The following is a 24847-nucleotide window of genomic DNA, read 5'->3' as shown; positions in this document are numbered from 1 at the left end:
CAAGACATAAGTCCCAGGCCTCCCAAACACATGTTTTGGCCTTGCTCCACACCTGGTTTAAAGGTAGGGCTGCCAGACTCAAGAAGAAAGGAAAAAGTAACCTGGGGCGTAAGGCGGGGGTGGGGCATTCAGAGAGCCGCGGCTTTGCCCAAAGTTTTAAGGCTGCTTGGTACCTACCCGCGGGAGTAGCCATAGTCGTAGGCCGACACCGCCTTGTGACCAGCTGCAGAGGAGAGGGCAAACTCGGAGGCCCGGGAGGCCTGATGCTGGTAGGATGCGGCGGACGCCTGGCTGAAGGCCGCTGACTCCTGGCGGTGGGCAGCGGAGGAGCGGCTGCTGTAGGCGGTGGAGCCGTGGGTGTAGATGGCCGAGCTTTTCTTCTCCTGCTGGTACTGGCTCATGGTGCTGCTGAGGTCCTTGCTGCGGTAGCTGCGGTCATAGTGCTGGTGAAGCTTCTGATAAAACGGCAGAGACATCGTGTGCCCCCAGGGATCCAGGCAAGCTGTGAGAAAGCAACAGGTTTGGGGTGAACTCTTAAGGAACTAACTCTCCAGAACAAGTCATCTAAATCAGTAGGTGAAAATCACTACTCTTTTATTTCTTCCAAAGAGTAAGTGGAAAATGATGTGAAGGTTAGTTTAGCTGTTTACTCAGTTAACTCCCTGCTTCAGAGCCCTAATGTACCCCCTTCTATCATTGTGCTGCCTTCTCCTTCTTTTTAAATACATAGGAGATCTTTACAAACTTTCTCTGCTGTGCTATTTCAGTGGATATATGTAAATGTTCTGTCGTGTCTGACTCTCTGCGACCCCTTGAACTGTAGCCCACCAGGCTCCTCTGTCCATAGGATTTCCCAGGCAAGAATACTGGAGTGAGTTGTCATTTTCTTCTCCAGAGGATCTTCCTGACCCAGGGATCGAACCTGAGTCTCCTGTTTCTTCTGCACTGGCAGGCAGATTCTTTATCACTGTACCATCTGGAAGCCCGCTTTCATAATATATATTTCTAATTTTCTGGCATTTCCTTCTGATGGGGACTTTACCTGAGAGATTGGGTAATAGTGGAGAGCCTGTGTCCAGCCAATGTGGTTTTTTATTCAGCAAATAATTACTGATCACCTACACTGAGCCAAGTACTATTCCAGCCCAGGAGATAGATGAACAAAACAACAAAATTCCTGCTCTGATAACCCTATATAGAACCTTATATTCTGCTGCAAGTGATAGACAAATAGAGAAAATAAAGTGTAGAGTAGATTAGAACCTGCTTAATGCTACAGAGAAAAATAAAACAGGAACATGGAATGGGATACCATTTAAGCAGCATCATCAGGGATAATGGTGATGACTGAGGATGAAGGTAACACCTGAGCATGAGAATACCTGGAATGGGAGAAGCATTCTGAATGGAAGGCGACTGCACAGGCCCAGGGGGTGTGAGCCTGCCTGTTGTGTTGTACTTCAGGACAGGCAAGTAGGCCAGTGAGGCTGCGAGGAGTTAAAGGGTGCAAGGAGAGGTACAGAAGATGATGTCAGGGACGGGGGAGGGAGGAGGGTAGTGTCGGACAGGTAGTGTAAGGACTTATGACTTTTTTTCTGAAAGGAGTAAGGAATCACTGGAAGGTTCTGAGCTGAGAAACACTCTTGCTGAGCCGGAGAATAGATTGTTGAGGGACAAGAGTGAAAGTCAGGAGGCCAATGAGAAGGCTGCCATGGACTGAGTTGTATCTCCCCAAACCCGTATTTGAAGTCCTAACCTCGTGACTGGATTTGGAGATAGGATCTTTACAGAAGAAATGAATTTAAATTGAGGTGATTAGGATAGGTTCTAACCCAATAGGACATGATTGCCATTGCTATAAGAAGAGGAAATCAGGACACAGATATGTACATATGCAGGGGGAAGACACAGGACGGACTATCTACAAACCAGGGAGAGAGGCCTCAGAAAAGACCAACCCAGCTGATTCTTTGATGTCAGATTTCTAACCTCTGGAATTGTGAGAAGATAAGTTTCTGTTGTTTAAACCACCTGGTCTCTGGTGCTTTGTTACGGCAGCCCTAGCAAATTTATATAAAGGTCACTGCGATAGTCCAAGCTAAAGATTATAGTGGTAGCCGTGAAGTGTGAGAAGGGATCCAACTCTGCATGTTTTGTAGGTAGAATCAATAGCATTTGCTGAAAGTTCTGGAATAGGGTATGAAAGAAAGAGAGAGGTGAGTGACAGCTCCAAGGACTTTGCCTGAGTAACTGGAAGAGTAAAGCTGCTATGAACTGAGATGAGCAGGATTGTAAGAAAACAGCAGTTCGGGATGGAAGAAGAGGAACCTGGTTTGAGACATTCTACATTTGAGATACCTGCTAGACACCCAAGTGGAGAGATAAGGTGGGATGTTAGACATGTGACTCAGGAATACAGGGTAAAAGTCCAGGATGGAAACCTACATTTGGGACTCACCAGCAGACAGATGGTATACAATGCCAAAAGAGAAAAAAAGAGAGAATGAAAGTCCTATGCTCATATTGCCATGTAACAAGCCCTCTCAAATCTCACAAATGCTTCAAAAAGTATGGTGTCAAGCCAGAAAAATTCCATTAAGAATATAAAGCCTCCTAGTCTTCCTATATTAAAGAAGCAAGAAAGTCAGTCAGCAGTGTAGCAGTTTGCATTGTGAATTTGAGCTAACAGTTCTTTTGAAAATCAAAGATAGGTTTGCTTAGCATAGAGAGGGGAGACTTCAGATTGCATTATCTTTCTTTAGAAACCTGTCCACTGACAGGAGCCTATCAGTCATACTGATAACCCTGGATGAAGTCATAGTTTTATGAAAGCCACTCCCTTTTATCTTTAATGCTTCTGTGCATATCCTAAACTTTTTACATGTAAAATTAGTTGTAATCAATTTTTCAAATCTTTAAAAAAATTCTAAATGAGGACTGAATCCTTCTAAACTTGCTACATTTTTTTTTTGTCAAGCTTAAAATCTTTTTATTTGAAGTGAAAAGTAGGCATGTATTCCCTAAAGAAGAAAATCCAGCAAACTTCACTCCAGAAATATTTATGTTAAGGCTCATGGAAGATATCAGTCTACATGGCATTTCCCAGGAGGAAAAAAATAGCTACTAGCAAACAACTTTTGCTTCAACCCTTAAATAGACTGCTATCTTCTATTTTAAAATATATGAATAATGATCAGGTATAATGAATAATTATTAGACAAATTTTTATAGGAAAAAGTGTAGACTATATTAATATAGAAGTATATAACATTAGGCATTTATAAAGATATTTGGTAAATTTGTGTAATGATACATAGTATACTGCAACACAGCAAATGTTATTTGAATGATGTCCAAATAAACAATGAATGACCTTCTTGTGTATTATGTTATAAGCTAAATTCAGAACCCAAATAATTTGAAATGCTGCTAATTTTCACAAAATAAAATCTTTAAATGTCATGCCTCAATTCTATTTTCCATTCTCTTTATTTCTATTTTCCCCCCAATATATTTACTTTTAAAAGTACTGAATATTCCAAGCACACAGATGATACATTGCAAGTAAACAGGCTTTGACATTATGTCAGTGGAGCTGGTTGTCACAGCTCTGACCTCTGGAACGAAGGTACAACTACCTTCTCTTCATTAAGTAAGTGAGGATTATCCCCCAACACATGATAGCTAGAGTGCGTTGGGAGGGAAGATGGTTTGGTTGTCTTCCATTCCTTTAAAACCTGTGGGGTTTTTTTTCCCTGAAAATAATTTGGGAATTTAGGAAGAAACAGTTAACTCCGTAGTTGTAATTGTGACACAATACTTTTGGACAGGTGTTAGAAGCTGAAAGCTATAAAAATTCTTCACAGAAAGTGTGAACTTCAGAGTCATGATGCAGGGATCTGCGTTGCCTCTGAAATACTGCTTAGCCATTTCCCAATTAGAAATCCTCCCAGTGCACCCTTACATGTATACACATGGCATTGTCAGGGTAAAAATCACTGAATTAGAAACTTGAGACTTCAGAGTTAACCTACTCCTTTTGATCAAATTTGTAATCAGGCAGTACTGTAGGCTTATGGAGGATGGAAAACATGATTTCCTGTTTCCTCACCCATTCCAGATTTCAACCAAACCACTGAACTGTAACTTGGAAAGAGTACTTGACTCACGCTTACAGTTCTATCTCAGACAGCTACTGTCTTTTTATAGCTCCAGGAACAGTAGCTTAATTTTAAAAGAATCTACTGATCTGAGAGAAGAGCTGTGCCAGCACCCTGCTGCTCACATTCCTTCCCTGGAGCTCCACTTTCCTATTTCTCTGCTATTCTGACATCTCTTGGAGAAAACTGCTGAGCTCAGAAGACAGAAACCACACACACCGCAGCGCTGTTGAGCACGTAAAATATCAAGTGCATTCTTCTGCCTCAGGGTCACACTTACCAGTTTGCAAAGGATTGATGGTGGTGGAAATGTTCCGATGTGACTGTGGGGGCTGGATGAGACAGTGAAAAACCCACGTAGGTCGAATCCAAGAAAAAGTTAAGAGTCAGGGCTAAAAAGACAGGACCCTGGGGGCCAGTTCAAAAATAATGCATGTGGTCAGGCAGTAGAATGTCAGAGCCACACAGCCAGCCTTTTATGGCTAAGAGAGTAGATAAATATAGCAGCAAATGGGGAGTGCAGTCCTGAACGGAAAGGAAGAGGAAGGCCCTGGCAGGTAGCAGCCACAGTAATATAATGATGTTCTTGCTAGTCAGTGGGTCTGGTCTGATTAAGCTGAATGTAGGGCTTTTATTTGGCTGTACGAGCTATTTTCAACATCATTTTACCACACCATATTTAAAAGTGTAATGGAAAGAGTGGTTTGTGTTGAGAGCTAAAAATAGGTGTAGTAATTTGATTCCCAAAATGAACTTCATGGAATTTTAATACCAAGATATGGTTCTGAATGTGCTGTTCATAATCCATGAGCAATACATTTAGGAGACACAATGTGAAAAAAGAACAGGGGGCTGACTAGAGGCAAGCAGGGAAGACATGTGTTACATGTGATGGAAACTCTGCCTTGATGATACCCAGTCACCGTTTCTCTCACTTCAAGAAAATTTACCAAGTAGGTCATATTATAGCTTCAAGTTTGAATCTTTGATTCCCTATTCATTAACTGACCCTTTAAGAAGCAGCATGTTTTATCTCACCTAAAGTCAGAGTATGGTCACTCTATCTAACGAGAGATTCTCTTTCTTTGATTTTAGACCATTTCACAAATTCAGAGGTGATGTTACCTGGTGTCGAGAACCTGCACTTCAGACTCAGACCAGATCTTGGTTCTAGGCCGTCAATGGCACTCAATAGCCATGTAACTTTAAGCAGTTTATTTCTCCTTAAGCTTCATTTTCTTTCTCTATAAAATGGGAATAATAGCATCTAAATTATGGGACTGCTGTGGAGATCAATAATGCAGAGAAAACGCTTAACCTAGTTTTTGTGTCAAATGAAGACTTAGTAAATGTCAACTACTGTTACTGGTAGTAATAATTTGAAAGCTCATTGTTCAGAATATATGTACTGAGCATATATTCTGTGTGATATTACATGTGATTTATGTGATATTACATCAACTTAACACAGCTTGTATCTATCAAAATATTGAACAGACCCACTATTGTAGCCTGCTTTATAATTCCTTTCTTGATGATAACTACAATTAACACTGTTGAGAGCCTATAAGTGCCAGACACTCTGATAGGCACTTTACATACATGATCTCATTTAATTCTCATATTATCCTGGGAGATGGGTACCACATCTTCCATAGCTAAGGAAACTGAGGCTTCGAGAGGTAAAGTCATTTACCAATGAGCACACAGTTAGTAAATGACATAAATGCCCTTCATTAAAAATAAATAAATAAATAAATGTCCTTCATTCAGAGATATTTGGATTCCAAAGGCCATGCACATTTTGTCATGGATTGTCTTAGCCTCTTTCCAACGACATTTTGTCTGTGAGAAACTAGGTATTTTCAAATGGTTTTTCAAGTGCAAAATAGGTCTCCACTCATAACTGAGGGTCAACTTGTGAGCTACCCAATCAATGTATATAAAAGAATATATTTCACTTAGTCCTGATCAAATTCAACCCAGCATTTGTTTAACTAAATACACCTTTAACTATTATGCATAAGAACATTTTTGCTGTCTGGAATCCATAGGAGAATTTTCCAAGCTTTATATTCTCCAAGTATCCATTTGTTCTCTAAACATCCAATACACAATCACACTGATTCTTCCAAGTTTTATCCACCAGCCATTGTAATGGTTCCCAGCAAGTCATTTCTCTAGGGAACATAGTAAGTTTCTTCAAATCTCCTTGAAATAGAAAGAGAAAAAGTAAGCAAAAATAAGAGATAAATATCCATAACACCAGCTAATATTTATTTAATAAGCATTTGCTATATGCCAAGTATTAACTGCTTTATAATATTTCATTTAATCATAACACAAAAACACTTCATGGATTATGATTTAGAGATATTAATATTCTTGAAGTAACACAACTAGAATGTGACAGAAATTCAAACCCAGGTCTGCTCTACATAGAGTCCAGCCTCCTATATATATCATACCATACTGCCTTACAACCATTTAACTCTGTGTGTGTGTGTGTGTGTGTGTGTGTGTGTGTGTGTGTGTAGATACATCTTAGATAGAGTATGCCAATAATGTCCATTAGAAGTAAGAACTTTTACCAAACAGTCTTAGTTATAGTTCCCATATGACACACAACTATTAGGTCAAGATTTGCTGGCTACATATATCAACACATTAAAATATTTACTGAACTTTAATCCCTGTTAAGAAGGCAAAATGACAGAAGTCCACAGACGCTTGTGGAAAAACTAAAGTATCATTTATTCATTGACACTAAGAATCCCAGTGAAAATCAAATAGTCAGTTTTAAACAAATGTACAACAAGATTTGGCAAAAGAAGTATAAGCTAGAGCCAAGCAAGCCTCTGGAGTAGCGGAGTTTCTGCTGCAGCACCATATGGATTCAGCCTTTTCTAACAATACAGTTTGGGTTTCCCTGGTGTCTCAGACAGTAAAGAATCTGCCTGCCATGCAGGAGACCTGGGTTCAATCCCTGGGTTGGGAAGATCCCCTGGAGAAGGGAATGCCAACCTACTCTAGTATTTTTGCCTGGAGAATTCCAGAGGAGGCTGGCAGACTAAACAGTCCTTGGAGTTGCAGAGTCAGACATGACTGAACATGCACGCATGCATATGCATATGCATTGGAAGCATAACAACAGATTTATCCAAAATATAAATATCCAGATAATAAAATACCTACTGTGGTGTACTGCATAATAAAACTAAAGACAAAAAATTAGTGGTGCTTTGACAAATCAATAATTGTGATTTAATCAAATTCCCTTTAAGATGGTAGTGGTGGTTTAGTTGGTAAGTTGTGTCTGACTCTTGTGACCCCATGGCTTGTAGACCACCAGGCTCCTCTGACACAGAACTTTTCCAGGCAAGAATACTGGAGTGGGTTGCCATTTCCTTTTACAGGGGATCTTCCCAACTCAGGGATAGAACCAGAGTCTCCTGCACTGCAGGTGGTATCCTGCATTGCAGGCACACTCTTTACCGACTAAGCCACCAGGGAAGCCCTGTTTCCCTTTTAGGTGAATAGTCAATTAATCTGACTTAATCATGATGCCCTTTCAGATGTGTGAATATTTTGAAAACTTAATGGAATGTTAATCTATTGTTAATTTCAAATTTCCCAGAAAAACATCTAATGCAAAAGACTTTTTTAAGAGTGTATAACTATACAGGCCTGAAAATTTTAAAAATATTTGCTTCCAGAATTACAATTAGTTTTTAAGAAAGCAGTTTTAAAGTAGATACATCCTCTCTTCAAACTAACTGTAAGGGTTGTTTTGTGGTTTAGTCGCTCAGTCGTGTCCAACTCTTTTGCAGCTCTATGGACTGTAGCCCACCAGGCTTCTCTATCTATGGGACTTTCCAGGCAAGAATACTGGAGTGGGTTGCCATTTCCTCCTACAGGGGATCTTCCCAACTCACAGATTAAGCCTACATCTCCTGCACTGGTAGGCAGATTCTTTACCATTGAGCCACCAGGGTATTAATATTTTTATGTGTGAAGCAATGAGTTTAACCAACTGCAGTGTACCCTGAAAGCCAAAATAAATGTACAAATTATATTTAGGCACCTAGAAATTTTGTTTTATAGTAGAAGAGGAAATAGCAGCAAATTATTATTCCATACATGAGGGAATAAGAAAAATATTCTTTAGAAATAATGTAAACCAAAACACAAAAACTAAATTCCAGTTGAAATCAAGAAAGTTTATTTAAGTTGCTGGGGGTCTTAGTTAACAAATAAAACCCACGTATCAATAGAATGGAAAAAGAAAGACCTATATTTATTCAGTTCGATTCATAAAGCATTTATTGAAAACCCAACAATGTATCATGCACTGTGCTATGGTTCAGAGGTGACTAACTCACATTCCCAAAGTAGCCACTGTGTAGTTGGGTAGATAAAGATTACTTACAAATAACTATAGTACCGTGTGATAGATGAAATGATGAACACAGCATATAAGGAAAATGTGAATGGTCGTTATATCTGTACAAAACAAAACCAAAAGAATTCTTCTCCTTTATAAGATAGGAATCCTTTAAAAGGTAGTCCCATGGCTAAGACTCCATGCTGCCAATGCAGGGGGCCCAGGTTTGATCCCTGGTCAGGAAACTATTAGTAGATCCACCGTGCCTCAACTAAAGATACCTCATGCTGCAACTAAAACCTGGCACAGCCAAATAAATAAATATCTTTTAAAAAATAAAAGATAGGAAGTAAAGGAGAAAATCTAACATATCACTCATTGCTCACCTATTATGCAAAGCACATGCTAGGTACAGGGAAGCAAAATGACTGACACGGGCCCTGTGGTCAAGAATTTCTAAATACTAAGCAATTTCTCCAATACAAATGCTTTTAACAGAAGGCAAAGCTTAGATTATTCAGTGAGCTCTTTTAAGCTCTAAACTAATTGTATCCTTCCTCAGAGTTGCCTAATTAAAAATTATATATATATATATATACATGTATTGACATTTGGCATCTAGTCCTTTGTTCACTGAGTGACTTTGAAAAGACATTTCCCCTCTCTGAAGCTCTATTTTCTTGCCTATAAAATAAAGAGTTGAACCAGAATATCTCTAAGGTGTTTTCTAGACCAAACCAGATAAACTCTAAGGTGTTTTCTATCCATCCAAAAGGCAGTTGTTCTTTTTTTTGCCCACTTTGTAAGCTGACTAGTAACATCTTATGTGAAGCAGTTTTGAAGGGAATAAAAATAAACCCTCCTGCCTCCAAGAATTCTGCTTCTACCTGTTCGTTCACGTCTGAAATGGTCTCTCCTGAGAGTGTCATATGAATTTAAATCCAAATTATATTGAAAATGACCCAGAAAGACATTTCAGCACATAATCAGTTAAGTCTGTGTGTGACAGGACAGAGTCTCAGTTTTCTTGTGAATAGAGTGGTGAGAAGAGAGGGGAGAGGAGATGGTTAAAAAGGACTAGAGGAGGGGACTGATGGTTTTTATCAGAAGCTAGATGTCATCTAGTTATGAAATGAGCTCGATCTAAAGTAGATGAACTAGATCTAGATCTAAAATTAGATCTAATTTTGCCTGTATCTGGGCAATAGCCAAATTAAGCCAATGCTGTCAACATGTTATCTCAGGACCCACCGACTGGGAGGGGCCCATGTGAGCTCCCATCCAGGCTAGGGATGGGGAAGAATTGCTGGGCTGACAGCTGATCCTGAACAGGATCAGTCCTGTGATGTGAAGCACTGGCAGAGGGGCTGCTGGGATAAATCCCCACCTCCTGCTCAGACCCCTCTCCACTGTCCTGTCCCCCAGGCTAAACTCCAGGCCACCAGGACGCAAACACATAACTCCACAGTGGTCTCGGTTTTCTGTGGAATGCTGTACTTGTGGCTGTAGAAATGAAATTAATTTTTATTCTTTACCAGTTGCCCTAGTTCCCTTCTCCTTAATTTCCTCCCCCATCACAAGAACCTTCATCTTGCTTATCCAAACCCTCTTCCTCTGTATTTTTTAAATAATTAGTGTCAAGAATTGTGAAGACATACAATAAATATTATTCAGCCTAAAAAGGAATGAGATCCTGATTCAAGCTCACAATATGGAGGAACCTTGAAGACATCATGCTAAGTGAAATAAGTCAGACACTAAAGGACAAATATTGTATGACTCCACTTATATGAGGTTCACTGGGTAGTTAAATAGAGACAGAAAGTAGAATAGTGGTTACCACTGGCTTGGGGGAAGGGGAATGAGGAGTTAATGTTTAATGGGCAGTTTCAATATGGGATGATGAAAAAGTTGTGAAGATGAATGGTGCTGATGGTTGCACAACAATGTAAATGTGCTTAATGTCACCAAACTGCACACTTAAAAATGGTTAAAATGGTAAACTTTATGCTATGTATATTTTCCCATACACACACAAAAACCAGAAAGGTCAGCAATTTTACCCTGCTTATAAGCTAACAAACTAACCTGCTACATTTTCATTGATGCAACAAGACAGGGGGCTCCTGGTCAGAGTTAGAGAACTTTATTAGAATTGATGCTTTTGAACTGTGGTGTTGGAGAAGACTCTCTCTTGAGAGTCTCTTGGACTGCAAGGAGATCCAACCAGTTCATCCTAAAGGAAATCAGTCCTGAATATTCACTGGAAGGACTGATGTTGAAGCTGAAGCTCCAATACTTTGGCCACCTGATGTGACGAACTGACTCATTGAAAAAGACCCTGATGCTGGGAAAGACTGAGGGCAGGAGAAGGGGACGACAAAGGGGGAGATGGTTGGATGGCATCATCGACTCAATGGACATGAGTCTGAGTGAACTCCAGGAGTTGGTGATGGACAGGGAAGCCTGGCGTGCTACAGTCCATGGCGTTGCAAAGAGTTGGACACAACAGAGCGACTGAACTGATTACTCACAGAAATTAAAAGCCAGAGTCAGCACATTCTTTACTGGTTTGACCACCCACCCTGTTCTCACAGGGCAACATGAATCAAGGGCCAGGTAACACCTGCACGCACATTGGGTTGCATCGGGAGAGTGGAACTTTGAGCTTAGGGAACCCAAGTATGTTATAAGCAGTAAGTATGCCTGTTCTTTGCTCCAGAGGCAGACATTTTCTTTACTGTACATGGAGAGGGGCCATGCCTGCCTTTGCCACAGAGGAAGACACTTTCTCCACCTTCAAACATCCCTGAAAAGACAGTTTGGAACCAAGGGAAGCCAGAGGCTTGCTTGCAAAACGTGCTGAAACATGACTGATGCATGAAAATCATCTCCTAGCAATCAACATATGTTATTCTTACCAAAAAAAAGATTTTTTTAAAAGTGAGAAACAGACTAGAGAGCAACAGATATGAATCTCTGGTTTCAACTTATCTTGAATTTCTCTGTAACATTTTTATGGAAGTGTAATTTGCATACCATAAAATTTATTGATTTTAACAGTAAAATTCAATAAGTTTTAGTAAACTTATATAGTTGCACAACCATTACCAAAATTCGGTTTTAAAATACTTCATCAGAAAAGTTCCTTCATGTCAGTTTGCAGTCAGCCTGTGGTCCCTTCCACAACCCAGGTAACCAGTGACCTTTCTGTCCTTACAGTTTAGCCTTTTCCAGAATTTCTTACAAATGGAATTATATAATATGTAGTCTTTTGGGTGGAGAAGGCAATGGCAACCCACTCCAGTACTCTTGCCTGGAAAATCCCATGGGCAGAGGAGCCTGGTGGGCTGCAGTCCATGGGGTCGAGAAGAGGCTGCAGTCCATGGGGTCGTGAAGAGTCGGACACAACTGAGTGACTTCACTTTCACTTTTCACTTTCATGCATTGAAGGAAATGGCACCCACTCCAGTACTCCTGCCTGGAGAATCTTAGGGATGGCGGAGCCTGGTGGGCTGCCGTCTAAGGGGTCGCACAGAGTCGGACTGAAGCGACTTGACAGCAGCAGCAGCAGTAGCAGTCTTTTGGGTCTGTTTTTTTATAAAACTAGCCAGATGTTTTTGAGATTCAGCTATGTTGTGGCATGATTTGGCAGCTTACTATTTTTTATGCTGAGAAGTACTGTGTTAAAAGATACACCACACTGGGCTTCCCTGGTGGTCCAATGGTTAAGAATCCACCTGCCAATGCAGGAGACACATGTTTGATGAGTGGTCTGGGGAGATTCCACATACCATGGAGCAACTAAGCCCATGCACCACAGCCCCTGAGCCTGTGCTCTATAGCCTAAGCCACACTACCAAGCCTGCACGCTGCAACTGAAGCCTGTGCATTCTAGAGCCCGTGCTAAGCAACAAGAGAAACCACCACAGTGAAAGCCTGAGCACCACAACTAAAGAGTAGCCCCTGCTTGCTACTAGAAAAAGCCTGCAACCAGCAAAGATGACCCAGACCACCTGAAAAAAAAATTTTTTTTAATAAAATAAATAAATTTTTTAAAAGATACACCATATTTTGCTTATCTGCTCATTAACAAATCAAATTTGCATTGTGTCCAGTTTGGAGCTAGTATGAATAATGTTATCTTGAATTTTAAAATCTATTTTCCTTATATCAGTTCTGTTCAGTTCAGCCGCTCAGTCGTATCCGACTCTTTGCGACCCCATGAACCGCAGCATGCCAGGCCTCCCTGTCCATCACCAACTCATTTTGGTGATAGATAATAGAGCATCAAAACACTGGCCAAGAAGTATTGTTCTCTAACACTTACTGCTTCTTTGCCAGGTGGTGCTAAAAATTGCTTTTTACGTATTAACTTTTTTCCTGACAACAGTCTACAAGGTAGGTACTATTATTATAATACCTTTTTACTGATAAGGAAAAACTAGGTACAGAGAAGTTCAGTAAGTTCTCTGGGCACACAACTGAAATATGTTAAAGCTAGGGTTCAAATTCAGATAATCCAGATCCAGAGTTCATATGTCAAGCAGCACACAATAGTCTCTTATGATCAAAACAAACCAATTTTGACAAATTCTATAACTTCCTCAAATTTTTAATACACCAGGTACCACTTTTATATTTGAGGCAGGCATATGTCTCCAAGTGTTAACTATGTTCTATGTTTCCTTATTTTCTTTCATACCCTAAGAGACCCCTTGCCTTCCCAAGTCTACACTGAAGCTGAAACAAAGATACAAAAACAAAGCAGTGCTTCAGACTTAGTTTCAAATACAAGCTTACAGAGCTAGCTTTTCCTGTCTTGCTCACTAGGTAAGAATGAACCTAGGAAAAAGAAGAGGGGAAAGACAGGGTAGCCATTAGAACAGGAAAGCAAGGACCAACAGAAGGGATGGGGTGATCCTCAACCTGGAATGAAATGGACCTTTGCTGGAAAGAGCAAGGAAGTGGACATAAAGATGGAATATTTTTCCTTAAAAATGAATTCTTAACTTTGGAGACATTAAGTGAAGGAGTGAGTGAAAGTGAAAGTCGCTCAATCGTGTCTTGACTGTTTGTGACCCCATGGACTATACAGTCCATGAAATTCTCCAGGCTAGGATACTGGAGTGGGTAGCCTTTCCCTTCTCCAAAGGATCTTCCCAACCCAGGGATTAAACCCAGGTCTCCCACATTGCAGAAGGATTCTTTACCAGCTGAGCCACAAAGGAAGCCCAAGAACGCTGGAGTGGGTAGCCTATCCATCCTTCAGTGGATCTTCTGGACCCAGGAATTGATCTAGGGTCTCCTGCACTGCAGGCGGATTCTTTACCAACTGAGCTATCAGGGAAGCCCTTAAGTGAGGGAAGCCAGTCACAATAGACACATGTATGATCCCATCTATATGTGTTGCGGAGGTAAAATTCAATAGTAGTTGACAGACTTGGGCGATGGAGTGGGGGAAATGGGGAGTTATTATTTAAAGGGTAGAAAGTTTCAGTTGAACACGATGAAAAAGTTCTGGAGTTGGATAGCGGTGAAGGCTGCACAACAATGTGAATGTACTTAATGCCATTGAACTGTTCACCTGAAAACGGTTAAGGTGGTAAGTTTTATGCTAGGTGTATTTCACTACAAGGTTTAAAAATGGATTCTTCTGATTTGTTACTGTTCAGTATGGACAGCCCACCTTCAGCAGTCCTAAATATTGATAACCCCTCTCCCCTCAAGAGAGATGGGAGACTTGACCACCTGGTCGGGGGAGAACATGAAGGAAGACCTGTGACTCTCCAAAGAGGGAAATCAGCAGTCCTGGTTGGGACTCTCTCAATGAGGCAGCAACGGATACACCACTATCACACCTATTTCTCATCAACTATAAACACTACATTCTACTTTGTCTACAGATGTCTACAAATTCACTCGCAATGCAGAGACACAGGAGATTCGGGTTCAATCCTTGGGCCAGGAAGATCCCCTAGAAGAGGGCAAGGCAACCCCCTCCAGTATTCTTGCCTGGAGAATCCCATGGACAGAAAAGCCAGATGGGCTACAGTCCATAGGGTAGTTTAGTCCATCAAATATAAACACTACATTCAATTTTGTCTATAGGGGCTTCCCTGGTGGTTCAGATGGTAAGGAATTCACCTGCAATGCAGGAGGCCCACATCTGATCCCTAGTTCAGGAAGATACCCTGGAGATGGGAATGGCTACCCACTCCAGTATTCTTGCCTGGAGAATTCCAAGGACAGAGGAGCCTGGCGGGCTACAGTCCATGGGGTCACAAAGAGTCGGACGTGACTGAGTGACTAAACAACCTTTCTATAACAATTAGTGAATGCCTTGTACTATTCCACCATAACTTGTTACCAAGTCTCTAGGTGTTGGCCACATGGCTATTTCCAGTTATTCACTAAGAATAGAAGTTAGAAACTAAGAATTAAGAGCATCTCCATTTTCAACTCAGGTCTTCTACCACATCTATATATGTGTTCCCTTCAGAGATGGACTTTTAACCAACCCCTGGCTCTGTTCTGTCATAGTTCCCCTAATGGAGTTGACTGGAAGAGTGGTTCTCCACCCTTGCTACACATTAGAACCACCTGAGGACCTTTTAAGCCACACTCAGGCTCAACCCATATTCCAGGACAATTAACTCTTCATCTCTGGGCATGGGAAAATGAGTATTTTTAAAAGCTCCTAAATGATTCTAATATGCAGCCCTAGAGGAAAAATAATCTCCTAGGTCTCTTTCAGTTCTAAAATAATGAAAGCCTCTGAATTAAAAAGAGAGCTACAAACATTTTGCACAAAGCTTTCCTTTCAATGATTTCTTTGGGAAGTATTGATATTTCCCCAAAAAGGGACTATAAATTGAAGGGTATGTTTTGTGAGAGTGCTACTTGGAATAATGAGGCTAATCTATATAATGCCACCCAGGCTTCCCTGGTGGCTTAGCGGTAAAAAATATTCACTCACAATGCAGGAGACACAGGAAATTCGCGTTCGATCCCTGAGTCAGGTAGATCCCCTAGAAGAGGGCATGGCAACCCACTCCAATATTCTTGCCTGCAGAATCCCATGGACAGAAAAGCCTGGTGGGCTACAGTCTAGGGTAGCAAAGAGTCAAACACTGAATGAGCATGCATGTACATATCAAATACGACTACCTACCAAAAACGAATGTACTCTTTCTTCATTGCTCCAACAATATTGGAATATATAATTTTATTTTAGCAAGTTTAACAGATGTTAAATATATCTCATAGCTATTTTTTATATTTATTATTTGGTTGTGCCAGGTCTTAGTTGCGACATGAAGGCTCTGAGTTGTGGCATGTGGGATCTAGTTCACTGACCAGGGATCAAACTCAGGCCCTCTGCATTGGGAGCTTGGAGTTTTAAGTACTGGACCACCAAGGAAGTCCCTCTTATAGCTATTTTTAAAAGCATTTTTAAAATTCATGGTGAGCAGAGCATTTCCTTCAATTTTAGCTAACTATTTGGTTTTCCCCTTGTGTAAGCTCTCTTTTGATATTTGCCATATCAAAGAGATATGTTATTTTTCTTGAGGTAATTATTAATCTGTTAAATAACAGTAAAATAAATGATAATTTTAAATAAGATAAAATAGCTACCATTAACAAAAAGATCTACAGTGTGTTAGATACTATGTTGTGCTTTACACATATTCTTTCTTACAAAAATCCTACAAAGCAGTATCATCCCCAAGTTATAAATGAGAAAACTAAGGTCCAGAAGATAACATTACAAAAGCTACCCGAGGTCACATAGATAGCAAATAGCAGAACAGGGATTTGAACACAGCTCCATCTGGCTTTAATGCTCCATCCTATTTTTTTTTTTTTGCATTTATTTTTATTAGTTGGAGGCTAATTACTTTACAATATTGTAGTGGTTTTTGTCATACATTGACATGAATCAGCCATGGATTTACATGTATTCCCCATCCCGGTCCCCCCTCTCACCTCCCTCTCCACCCGATCCCTCTGGGTCTTCCCAGTGCACCAGGCCCGAGCACTTGTCTCATGCATCCAACCTGGGCTGGTGATCTGTTTCACCCTAGATAATATACATGTTTCGATGCTGTTCTCTCGAAATATCCCACCTTCGCCTTCTCCCACAGAGTCCAAAAGTCTGTTCTGTACATCTGTGTCTCTTTTTCTGTTTTGCATATAGGGTTATTGTTACCATCTTTCTAAATTCCATATATATGTGCTAGTATACTGTATTGGTCTTTATCTTTCTGGCTTACTTCACTCTGTATAATGGGCTCCAGTTTCATCCATCTCATTAGAACTGATTCAAATGAATTCTTTTTAATGGCTGAGTAAAAATATGGAACGCTTCACGAATTTGCGTGTCATCCTTGCACAGGGGCCATGCTAATCTTCTCTGTATCGTTCCAATTTTAGTATATGTGCTGCCGAAGCGAGCACTCCATTCTCTTTATTGAACAAAAAGTCAAAGTATTAGTCACTCATTCATATCTGATTCTTTGTGACCCCATGGACTGTAACCCATCAGGCTCTTCTGTCCATGGGATTTCCCAGAAAAGAATACTGGAGAGGGTTGCCATGCTCTTCTCCAAGGGATCTTCCTGACCCAGGGATCAAACCCAGGTCTCCCGAATTGCAGGTAGATTCTTTACCATTTGAGCCACCAGGGAAGCCCTCTTCATTGGACAGGAAACCACCTAATGCCTGCCCTGCTCTCTACACCTGTTGACATTTTGCACCATGTGATTCCTGCTGTATGACAAGTGATGGGTCAGTTCAGACCCAAAGGTAATTGATGTATATCCTGGCCAGCAACTTACTACACTACATGATCTGGGCCCAAAGGTGAGTCAGGCCAATCACATTCCTAGCTTGCAAATTTGACTTTGGAAATACTGAGTATCAACACACTTACTAGAAGGAGAAAAAGTCAAAAATGGCTGAACCAAAAGATGCCATGGGTATACCTGAAGTCAGAGAAGCCATGACAAGCTTAAATTATGAGGGAACAGAAACTAAAATTAGCAGAGAAAGGCAATTGGTAAAGAAAAAACACAGGAGATGCTCTTAAAGCAACAGGTCACTCAGAGAACAATCATTTGGCCCATGAGAGAAAAACAAGAGTCAATCCTTCAGGTTACCTGTTTTCACTAACTGTCCAGCTTAGATCCAGTTCATTATATCCCTTTTTTGGGGTATAAATGTACCTTTTTTCTAAAGCTAACTGGAACATATCTCTGTTCCTTATTATCATATAAGCCAAAATAAAATCCTTTTTATTAATCTTAAAAATATTCTGGATAGTAAGTTTTTCTCATATTTGTCACAGAATGCTTCCATTTCAATTCTTTCTTTGCTTTACTTCATTATTTTTTGACTTTCATAAAAGTAGAATCACCAATCTTCCAATCAGTAACACTTTCACCAGTCAAAAGCTTATATTTGTGCAAACTAAAGTCACAGAAAGCAGATTTGTGGTTGTCTGATTGTGGGGGAAGGGAGAAGTGGGAGGGGTTATGAAGGATGGGCCTGTGGAAACCTTGGGGGTGATGGATCTGCTCAGACTGGAAGTAAGGAGACCAGTTAAAAGTCTATTGCAGAATTCCAGGCTTGAGAGAGGTTGAGTGAAAGTCACTCAGTCATGTCTGACTCTTTGAGACCCCATTGACTATAGAGTCCATGGAATTCTCCAGGCCAGAATACTGGAGTGGACAGCCTTTCCCTTCTCCAGGGGATCTTTCCAACCCAGGGTTGAACCCAGGTCTCCTGCATTGCAGGTGGATTCTTTACCAGCTGAGCCACAAGAGAAGCCCTTGTGAGAGAGGTTACCTTGCACCAAAATGCTCCTTGGAGCAAGGAATGTGCTTGTATGCTCAGAAACTCAGTGGTATCCAACTCTTTACCACCCCACGGACTGTAACCCTCCAGGCTCTTCTGTTGATGCGATTTTCCAGGCAAGAATACCAAAGTGGACTACAGTTTCCTACTCCAGAGGATCTTCCTGACCCAAGGATTAAACCCTCATCTCCTGTGGTTCCTGCATTGGCAGGCAGATTCTTTACCACTGAGCCACCTGGAAAGCCCTAGGAGCAATGAGGGTATCTCTCCATGTAATAGAAGAGGAGGGAGAAGATAACATATAAGGACAGATGCTGGCTGGTGGGCAAATGTGGTTGCTGTGGGAGCCTGTAATAGTCATTTTTTTTTTCTCAGTGACTCAGAAGTAATGTCGTTGACTGAGAGCAAGGATGCTGGGTGGGGGCGGAGGGAAAGGTGTGAGAAGACAGAAGTTATAAAACTGACATTGAAGCGATTAAGAGTATAAAAGAAATAGACAAATGTTAGACAAATGTCATTTGTTCCTAGATAGCATCAGGGGCCCACTTGAGGTCTGTGGTCATTAGTTAAAGTATAGCAATTCAGCTTGTTTGCTCCAGCCAGGTAAACAAAACATTGGTACATTAGTCAAGTTAGGTTAACTGCTGGACAAACTCCAAATTTCAGTGCCCTAACCAACCACAGTTTACTTCTCACTAAAAAATTTACATGGATTATTTTACCTAATCCATACAATGGTTGAATAAAATGGATACCATTACTATGCTCTTTTCCAGTCATAGAAACTAAAGAATTAATTCAACTAAGTCTAAACAATAAGTTTTGCCTTAGGTATTAGTTTTATTTGGGGGTATTTTTTTAAATTTGCCTCATAATATTAATTAAGAAAATGTAATCTGGTCATTATGTTCATTTACAAACTATCATTAGAATTAACTTCGTTAGGCTATATATTTCAAAATAGTTTACGGTATGAGGAATCTTTAACAGTTGGAGCAACATTTCTTCAATTAATTGCCAGAGCCAGGTAGCTTATTTTTTAGGTAATCCTTATTTTTTTACTTTGGTTTGGCTTATTCATATCCTTTTACATTTTGTTCAGTATTTTTTCTAACCGTTTATCTTATTTTTTCATATTTAGTAGTATGGAAGTCATACCTTTCCTCAAATATTCTTAGTTCAACTCTACGTTATTTCTTTTATGTTATTCCTGAATTTAGAAATAATTGTGATTTCCTTTAAAAAATAAAAAGCAATTATCTATGTAGAATTTTCTATGATCTTTTAATATACTACTTATAGTTTTGGTGCTTTAAGGTTATTAACTTTAAAGTTAATACAGATTAAACACCTTTACTTCATTTAAAAGAAAGGAGCTCCTCCTACTGTTTTCCTAAATTAATGCCGATTGTTACATTCTATTTCATGGATAAAGAATCTGAATTTCACTTAAGTAGGTGAAACCAGAACATAAGCCATGCCTCTTAACATTCAAATGTTTCTTATATGCAACATAAATTGCAAGTGATCATTAGGAAATTGATTTAGGTTGTAAACACCATGGGTCAATTCAGCTATGCTTCTAGGTTGCTTGGGTATGGAGTTTCCCTCCTTGAACCAAAGAAGAGAGAACAGTATCGTAAAATAAAATGTGGGCTTTGGGTCAGGATACTTACTAGTGGTGGTTTTTTAGTCACTAAATTGTGTCTGACTCTTGTGACCCCATGGACTGTAGCCTGTCAGGCTCCTCTGTCCATGGGATTTCCAAGGCAAGACTACTGGAGCGGCTTGTCATTTCCTTCTGCAGGGACACTTACTAGCTATGTGCAATTGAACAAGTAATCAGTTAACAAATATTTATTGGCACCCATGGATAATTTGAGCTTCCCTTGTGGCTCAGGTGGTAAAGAATCTGCCTGCAATGTGGGAGACCCAGGTTTGACCCCTGGATTGAGAAGATCCCCTGGAGAAGGAAATGGCAACCCACTCCAGTATTCTTGCCTGGAGAATCCCATGGACAGAGGAGTCTGGCGGGCTACAGTTTGTGAGGTCGCAAAGAGTCAGACACAACTGAATGACTAATACAGGACATGATGTGATGGATAATAAGGCACTTTATTACGAGTTAGGGATTCATGAATAAGAAATACTGGCCTCCTGTCCTTCCTTCTATCATACCCCTGGTAGAGACATGAGTTATAATCTGGGTTATTTTATTGCCTTTTGATAACATGTAAAAATCACTTAAGTATTTAAGCCTTGGTTTCCTAATATGTGAAATGGAGGTGATAATACTTACTTCACAGGGCTTCTCTGTGATGGTAAAGAATCTGCCTGCAATGCAGGAGACCAGGGTTCAATGCCTGGGTCAGGAAGATCCCCTGAAGAAGGGCATGGCAACCCACTCCAATATTTTTGCCTGGATAATTTCATGGCAAGTATGAGGGGCCATAGTCCATGGGGTCCTGAATAGTCAGACACAACTGAGCAACTTTCTTATTTTGCCACACAGGGTTGTTGTTAAGAATGAAATGATAAAAATGCTTATGTAGAATTCCTAATATATAGTAGGTATATAGTAACTGCGTGTTCCAGTTCTTTCTCCCTTTGGATCTTATCTTGGGGTGGAAATGGAGCCTTATCTTCAAGCAGGAGCAGTAGTGTCCTTTTGGTGTAATTACAGTATCCCCAAATAACTGCATACCATGTACTCTGAGTTCCTGAAATATTAGTACATGGGTTTCCTCAGCCTTGGCACTACTGACATTTTTGGCAGAATGTTTTCTTGTGGGGCTGTCCTGTGCATTGTGGGGTGTTTAGCAGCATCCCTGGCCTCTCCCCACTAGATGCCAGTTACAGCTTCCTGGCTATGAAATGTCTCCATACCTTGCCAAGTGTTCTCTTGGGGTACAGTCACCCCTGGTTGAGAACCTTCACATTAGCAGATGGTAAATTTACATGTACTGGGTCTTAAGGGACATTTAAAACAGTTAAATGGCATAAAATTGAAAAGAATAGAAATCTTAGAAAATATCACAGATAGTCAAGCAGTATTGCTTAATAATTCAAATTTCTTACTGCAAGCTGTGGTCAAAAATTTGAAAGCCACCGTTGTATACTTAATAAAAACTTTCATATAAACTAACTCATTTAATCAGAAAACTCTACAAAATAAGCAGGACAGATGTTAACCTGTTTTACTAATCAGAACACTGAAACTCAAATCAGCTGAATGACTTGCTCTTGGGGTCACTCAGCTCAGTTTAGTTCAGTTATTCTGTTGTGTCCGACTCTTTGTGAACCCATGAACCGCAGAATTCCAGGGCTCCCTGTCCATCAATAACTCCTGGAGTTTACTCAAACTCATGTCCACTGAGTCAGTGATGCCATCCAACCATCTCATCCTCTGTCGTCCCCTTCTCTTCCTGCCCTCAATCTTTCCCAGCATCAGGGTCTTTTCAAATGAGTCAGCTCTTTGCATCACGTGGTCAAAGTATTGGAGTTGCAGCTTCAACATCAGTCCTTCCAATGAACACCCAGGACTGATCTCATTTAGGATGGACTGGTTGGATCTCCTTGTAGTCCAAGGGACTCTCAAGAGTCTTCTCCAACACCATAGTTCAAAAGCATCAATTCTTCAGTGCTCAGCTTTCTTTATAGTCCAACTCTCACATCCATACATGACTACTGGAAAAACCATAGCCTTGACTAGATGGACCTTTGTTGACAAAGTAATGTATCTGCTTTTTAATATGCTGTCTAGGTTGGTCATAACTTTCCTTCCAAGGAGTAAGCATCTTTTAATTTCATGGCTGCAATCACCATCTGCAGTGATTTTGGAGACCCAGAAAATAGTCGGCCACTGTTTCCATTGCTTCCCCATCTATTTGCCACAAAGTGATGGGACCGGATGCCATGATCTTAGTTTTCTCGATGTTGAGCTTTAAGCCAACTTTTTCACTCTCTTCTTTCACTTTCATCAAGAGGCTTTTTAGTTCTTCCTCACTTTCTGCCATAAGGGTGGTGTCATCTGCCTATCTGGTTACTGATTATGGTTATTATGAGGTTATTGATATTTCTCCAGGCAATCTTGATTACAGCTTGTGCTTCTTCCAGCCCAGCGTTTCTCATGATGTACTGCAAGTTAAATAAGCATGGTGACAATATACAGCCTTGATGTGCTCCTTTTCATATTTGGAACCAGTCTGTTGTTACATGTCCAGTTCTAACTGTTGCTTCCTGACCTGCATACAGGTTTCTCAAGAGGCAGGTCAGGTGGTCTGGCATTCCTATCTCTTTCAGAATTTTCCGCAGTTTATTGTGATCCACACAGTCGAAGGCTTTGGCGTAGGCAGTAAAGCAGAAATAGATGTTTTTGTGGAACCCTCTTGCTTTTTCGATGATCCAGCGGATACTGGCAATTTGATCTCTCGTTCTTCTGCCTTTTCTAAAACCAGCTTGAACATCTGTAAGTTCTCAGTTCACATATTGATGAAGCCTGGCTTGGGAGAATTTTGAGCATTACTTTACTAGCATGTGAGATGTTTGTTTCAAAAACCACATAAACCACAGCACTGACCTCGGTGCTTGGCAGTGCAGTTGTTCTTTAATACCTGTTGGATTTTCCCCAGTACTGAAGGAGTCTTTTGGGCCTAGAAAAGAGAACAACAGTCTCAAAGGCCCCTCGCTGAATCATCTAACTTCAGAGAAAACAAAGTATAACTTTAGTTCCACCCTGATGCTTCAGGCCGTTTGCATCTATCTGGGACTTATCACCCCCTGTCCGGAAACCTACATACCCCCTACACCCACCCAGAAGACTTATCACCCCCTGCCCAACTACAAATATCATCTCAACAAAAGAATACTCAAAATATCCCGCCTGATTGATGTTTCCCTTATTGCTTCCACAAACCTCCCTCTAAGTATGAAGCCTCCCTGATCCCTCTCGGCTGTTCAGCCTGGTCATTAGGCCAACTGTTGCCCCTCCTTGCCTGAATAAAGGTAACCTACTTCGGCTGAGGTCCTCTTTCCTTTTCTGCCTCTCCGGAACTATGCCTTACATTCTTGGTGCCATACCGGGAGGGGGCGAGGCACTCGTCTCATTCTCTCTCACTCTCCCTCACTCTCCCTCCCTCTCATTGTTTTCCCCTTCTCCCCTGAGTCTGGGAGCAAGAACATCCTCCAAGCTCACTTCTCTGTCAGGGCTCCTAAGTTCCCCTCGGGGACAATTAGTGCCTTCGTGAGCAGTGCGAGCCTTGTGCTAAGGCTTTATTGATGCTTTGCGTACCCCCACGCCTCGGCTTTACCCTCTTTCCTCTCTCTCTCTGACAACCTCCAGAATAGGGACCTCTTGCCATTCGACCGCTCTACATGTAACACTCCACTCAAGCTGGCCCCTAGATTAAGGTAAGATCTGATCTGGACGGAGTTCTAGAGGCGCCCTAGAACTCAGTCCTCTCCAGGTCCCAGGGACCTCTGGCCCAGGGCCACTCTGAAGGCGACAGTGGGGTACGTTCCACCTCGACACAGAGCTCTCTTCTCATAACTCCTTTTGCGACTATGGGTGACAACTCGAGTTCCCAATAGGAGCCTCTGCTTGCCTTTCAATTATGGGGTCTGGCCAATCTGTCCCAAAAGATTCCCCTCTGGCCTGTGTTCTCAAAAATCTCAAACCACTCTCACTCACTGAACTCAAAGCTAACCACTTAAAACAACTCTGTACACAGATTTGGCCTCAATATCAATTAGACAATCAAGACCGCTGGCCTGAAGTTGGCACATTTGACTTTAACATTCTCCAAAATCTGACTGACTTCCTTAAACGGAATGGCAAGTGGTCAGAGATCCCCTATGCCCAAGCCTTTTGGGCCCTTCGGAGAAGGCCCTCCCTAGCCAGGCCTGCTCCACCCACGAGGTCCTTCTATGCACTTTGCCTCCCAAGCAAAAGGGCTCTTCTTCCTCAACTAACCGCAGACCGAAACCTTTCACACCCCCGGAGTTCGACCCAGCAGATGAGCCCCCTCCCTACTCGCCACCCCGCCAACCCTCTCCTTCCCCTTCATCCAACTCACCAACTGGCCCCGAAACCTCTCCTGACTCCCCCTTGCCCTGCTACCCCATCTCCCCGACTTCCCCTCCCCACTACCCCCCCCCACACACACACACACAGTCAGGTACCCAACATTTGTTTCCCCTGAGAGAGGTAGCAGGACCAGAGGGCCCCACTGGAGTCCATGTGCCATTTTCATTGTCAGATATGAGCCAGACAGAAGAAAAGTTGGGATCATTTTCTGAAAATCCTACCAGATACAGAAAAGAATTCCTAAAACTCTCCCAGGCCTATAACCTCACATGCAGTGACATATACTATATTCTAAATGCCACTCTCACTCCAGATGAAAAAGACCGTATCTGGCAAGCGGCAAAAGCCCATGATTTACAT

The 24847-nt window shown here is 41.3% G+C and overlaps 2 protein-coding genes and 1 non-coding gene across 4 annotated transcripts in view; all 3 read right to left on the bottom strand.

Moving 5' to 3' along the window:
- The window catches only part of MYOM1 (myomesin 1), a 117838-nt gene extending 112471 nt beyond the window's left edge, over positions 1–5367 (bottom strand). The window contains exons 1-2 of one of the 2 annotated variants that reach the window (XM_070452703.1): positions 5286–5367; positions 178–502 (exon numbers count right to left, since the gene is read on the bottom strand). In XM_070452703.1, coding sequence (XP_070308804.1) covers positions 178–476 — 299 coding nt within the window. In that variant the 5' untranslated portion in view covers positions 477–502; positions 5286–5367. Of the gene's footprint in view, positions 1–177; positions 503–4440; positions 4752–5285 lie in introns of those variants that run through there. The other variant, XM_020908315.2, reaches the window with a different exon arrangement.
- Positions 5368–16897: 11530 nt separating this feature from the next.
- Positions 16898–17004, bottom strand: LOC139030479 (U6 spliceosomal RNA). Its single transcript, XR_011482844.1, has one exon. It is a non-coding gene; the product is annotated as a U6 spliceosomal RNA (small nuclear RNA).
- Positions 17005–17118: 114 nt separating this feature from the next.
- Positions 17119–24847, bottom strand: part of LOC139030416 (uncharacterized) — a 19475-nt gene continuing 11746 nt past the window's right edge. Inside the window, exons 4-5 of the mRNA XM_070453025.1 lie at positions 22982–23054; positions 17119–22900 (exon numbers count right to left, since the gene is read on the bottom strand). The gene's annotated coding sequence lies outside the window, so the exon portion shown is untranslated. The remainder of the gene's footprint in view (positions 22901–22981; positions 23055–24847) is intronic.

The sequence above is a fragment of the Odocoileus virginianus genome, chromosome 22 (genome assembly GCF_023699985.2).
Source record: "Odocoileus virginianus isolate 20LAN1187 ecotype Illinois chromosome 22, Ovbor_1.2, whole genome shotgun sequence".
NCBI classification, from domain to species: domain Eukaryota; kingdom Metazoa; phylum Chordata; class Mammalia; order Artiodactyla; family Cervidae; genus Odocoileus; species Odocoileus virginianus.
The sequence above is the reverse complement of the archived record's forward strand: the minus strand, read 5'-3'. Positions and strand labels throughout refer to the sequence as shown.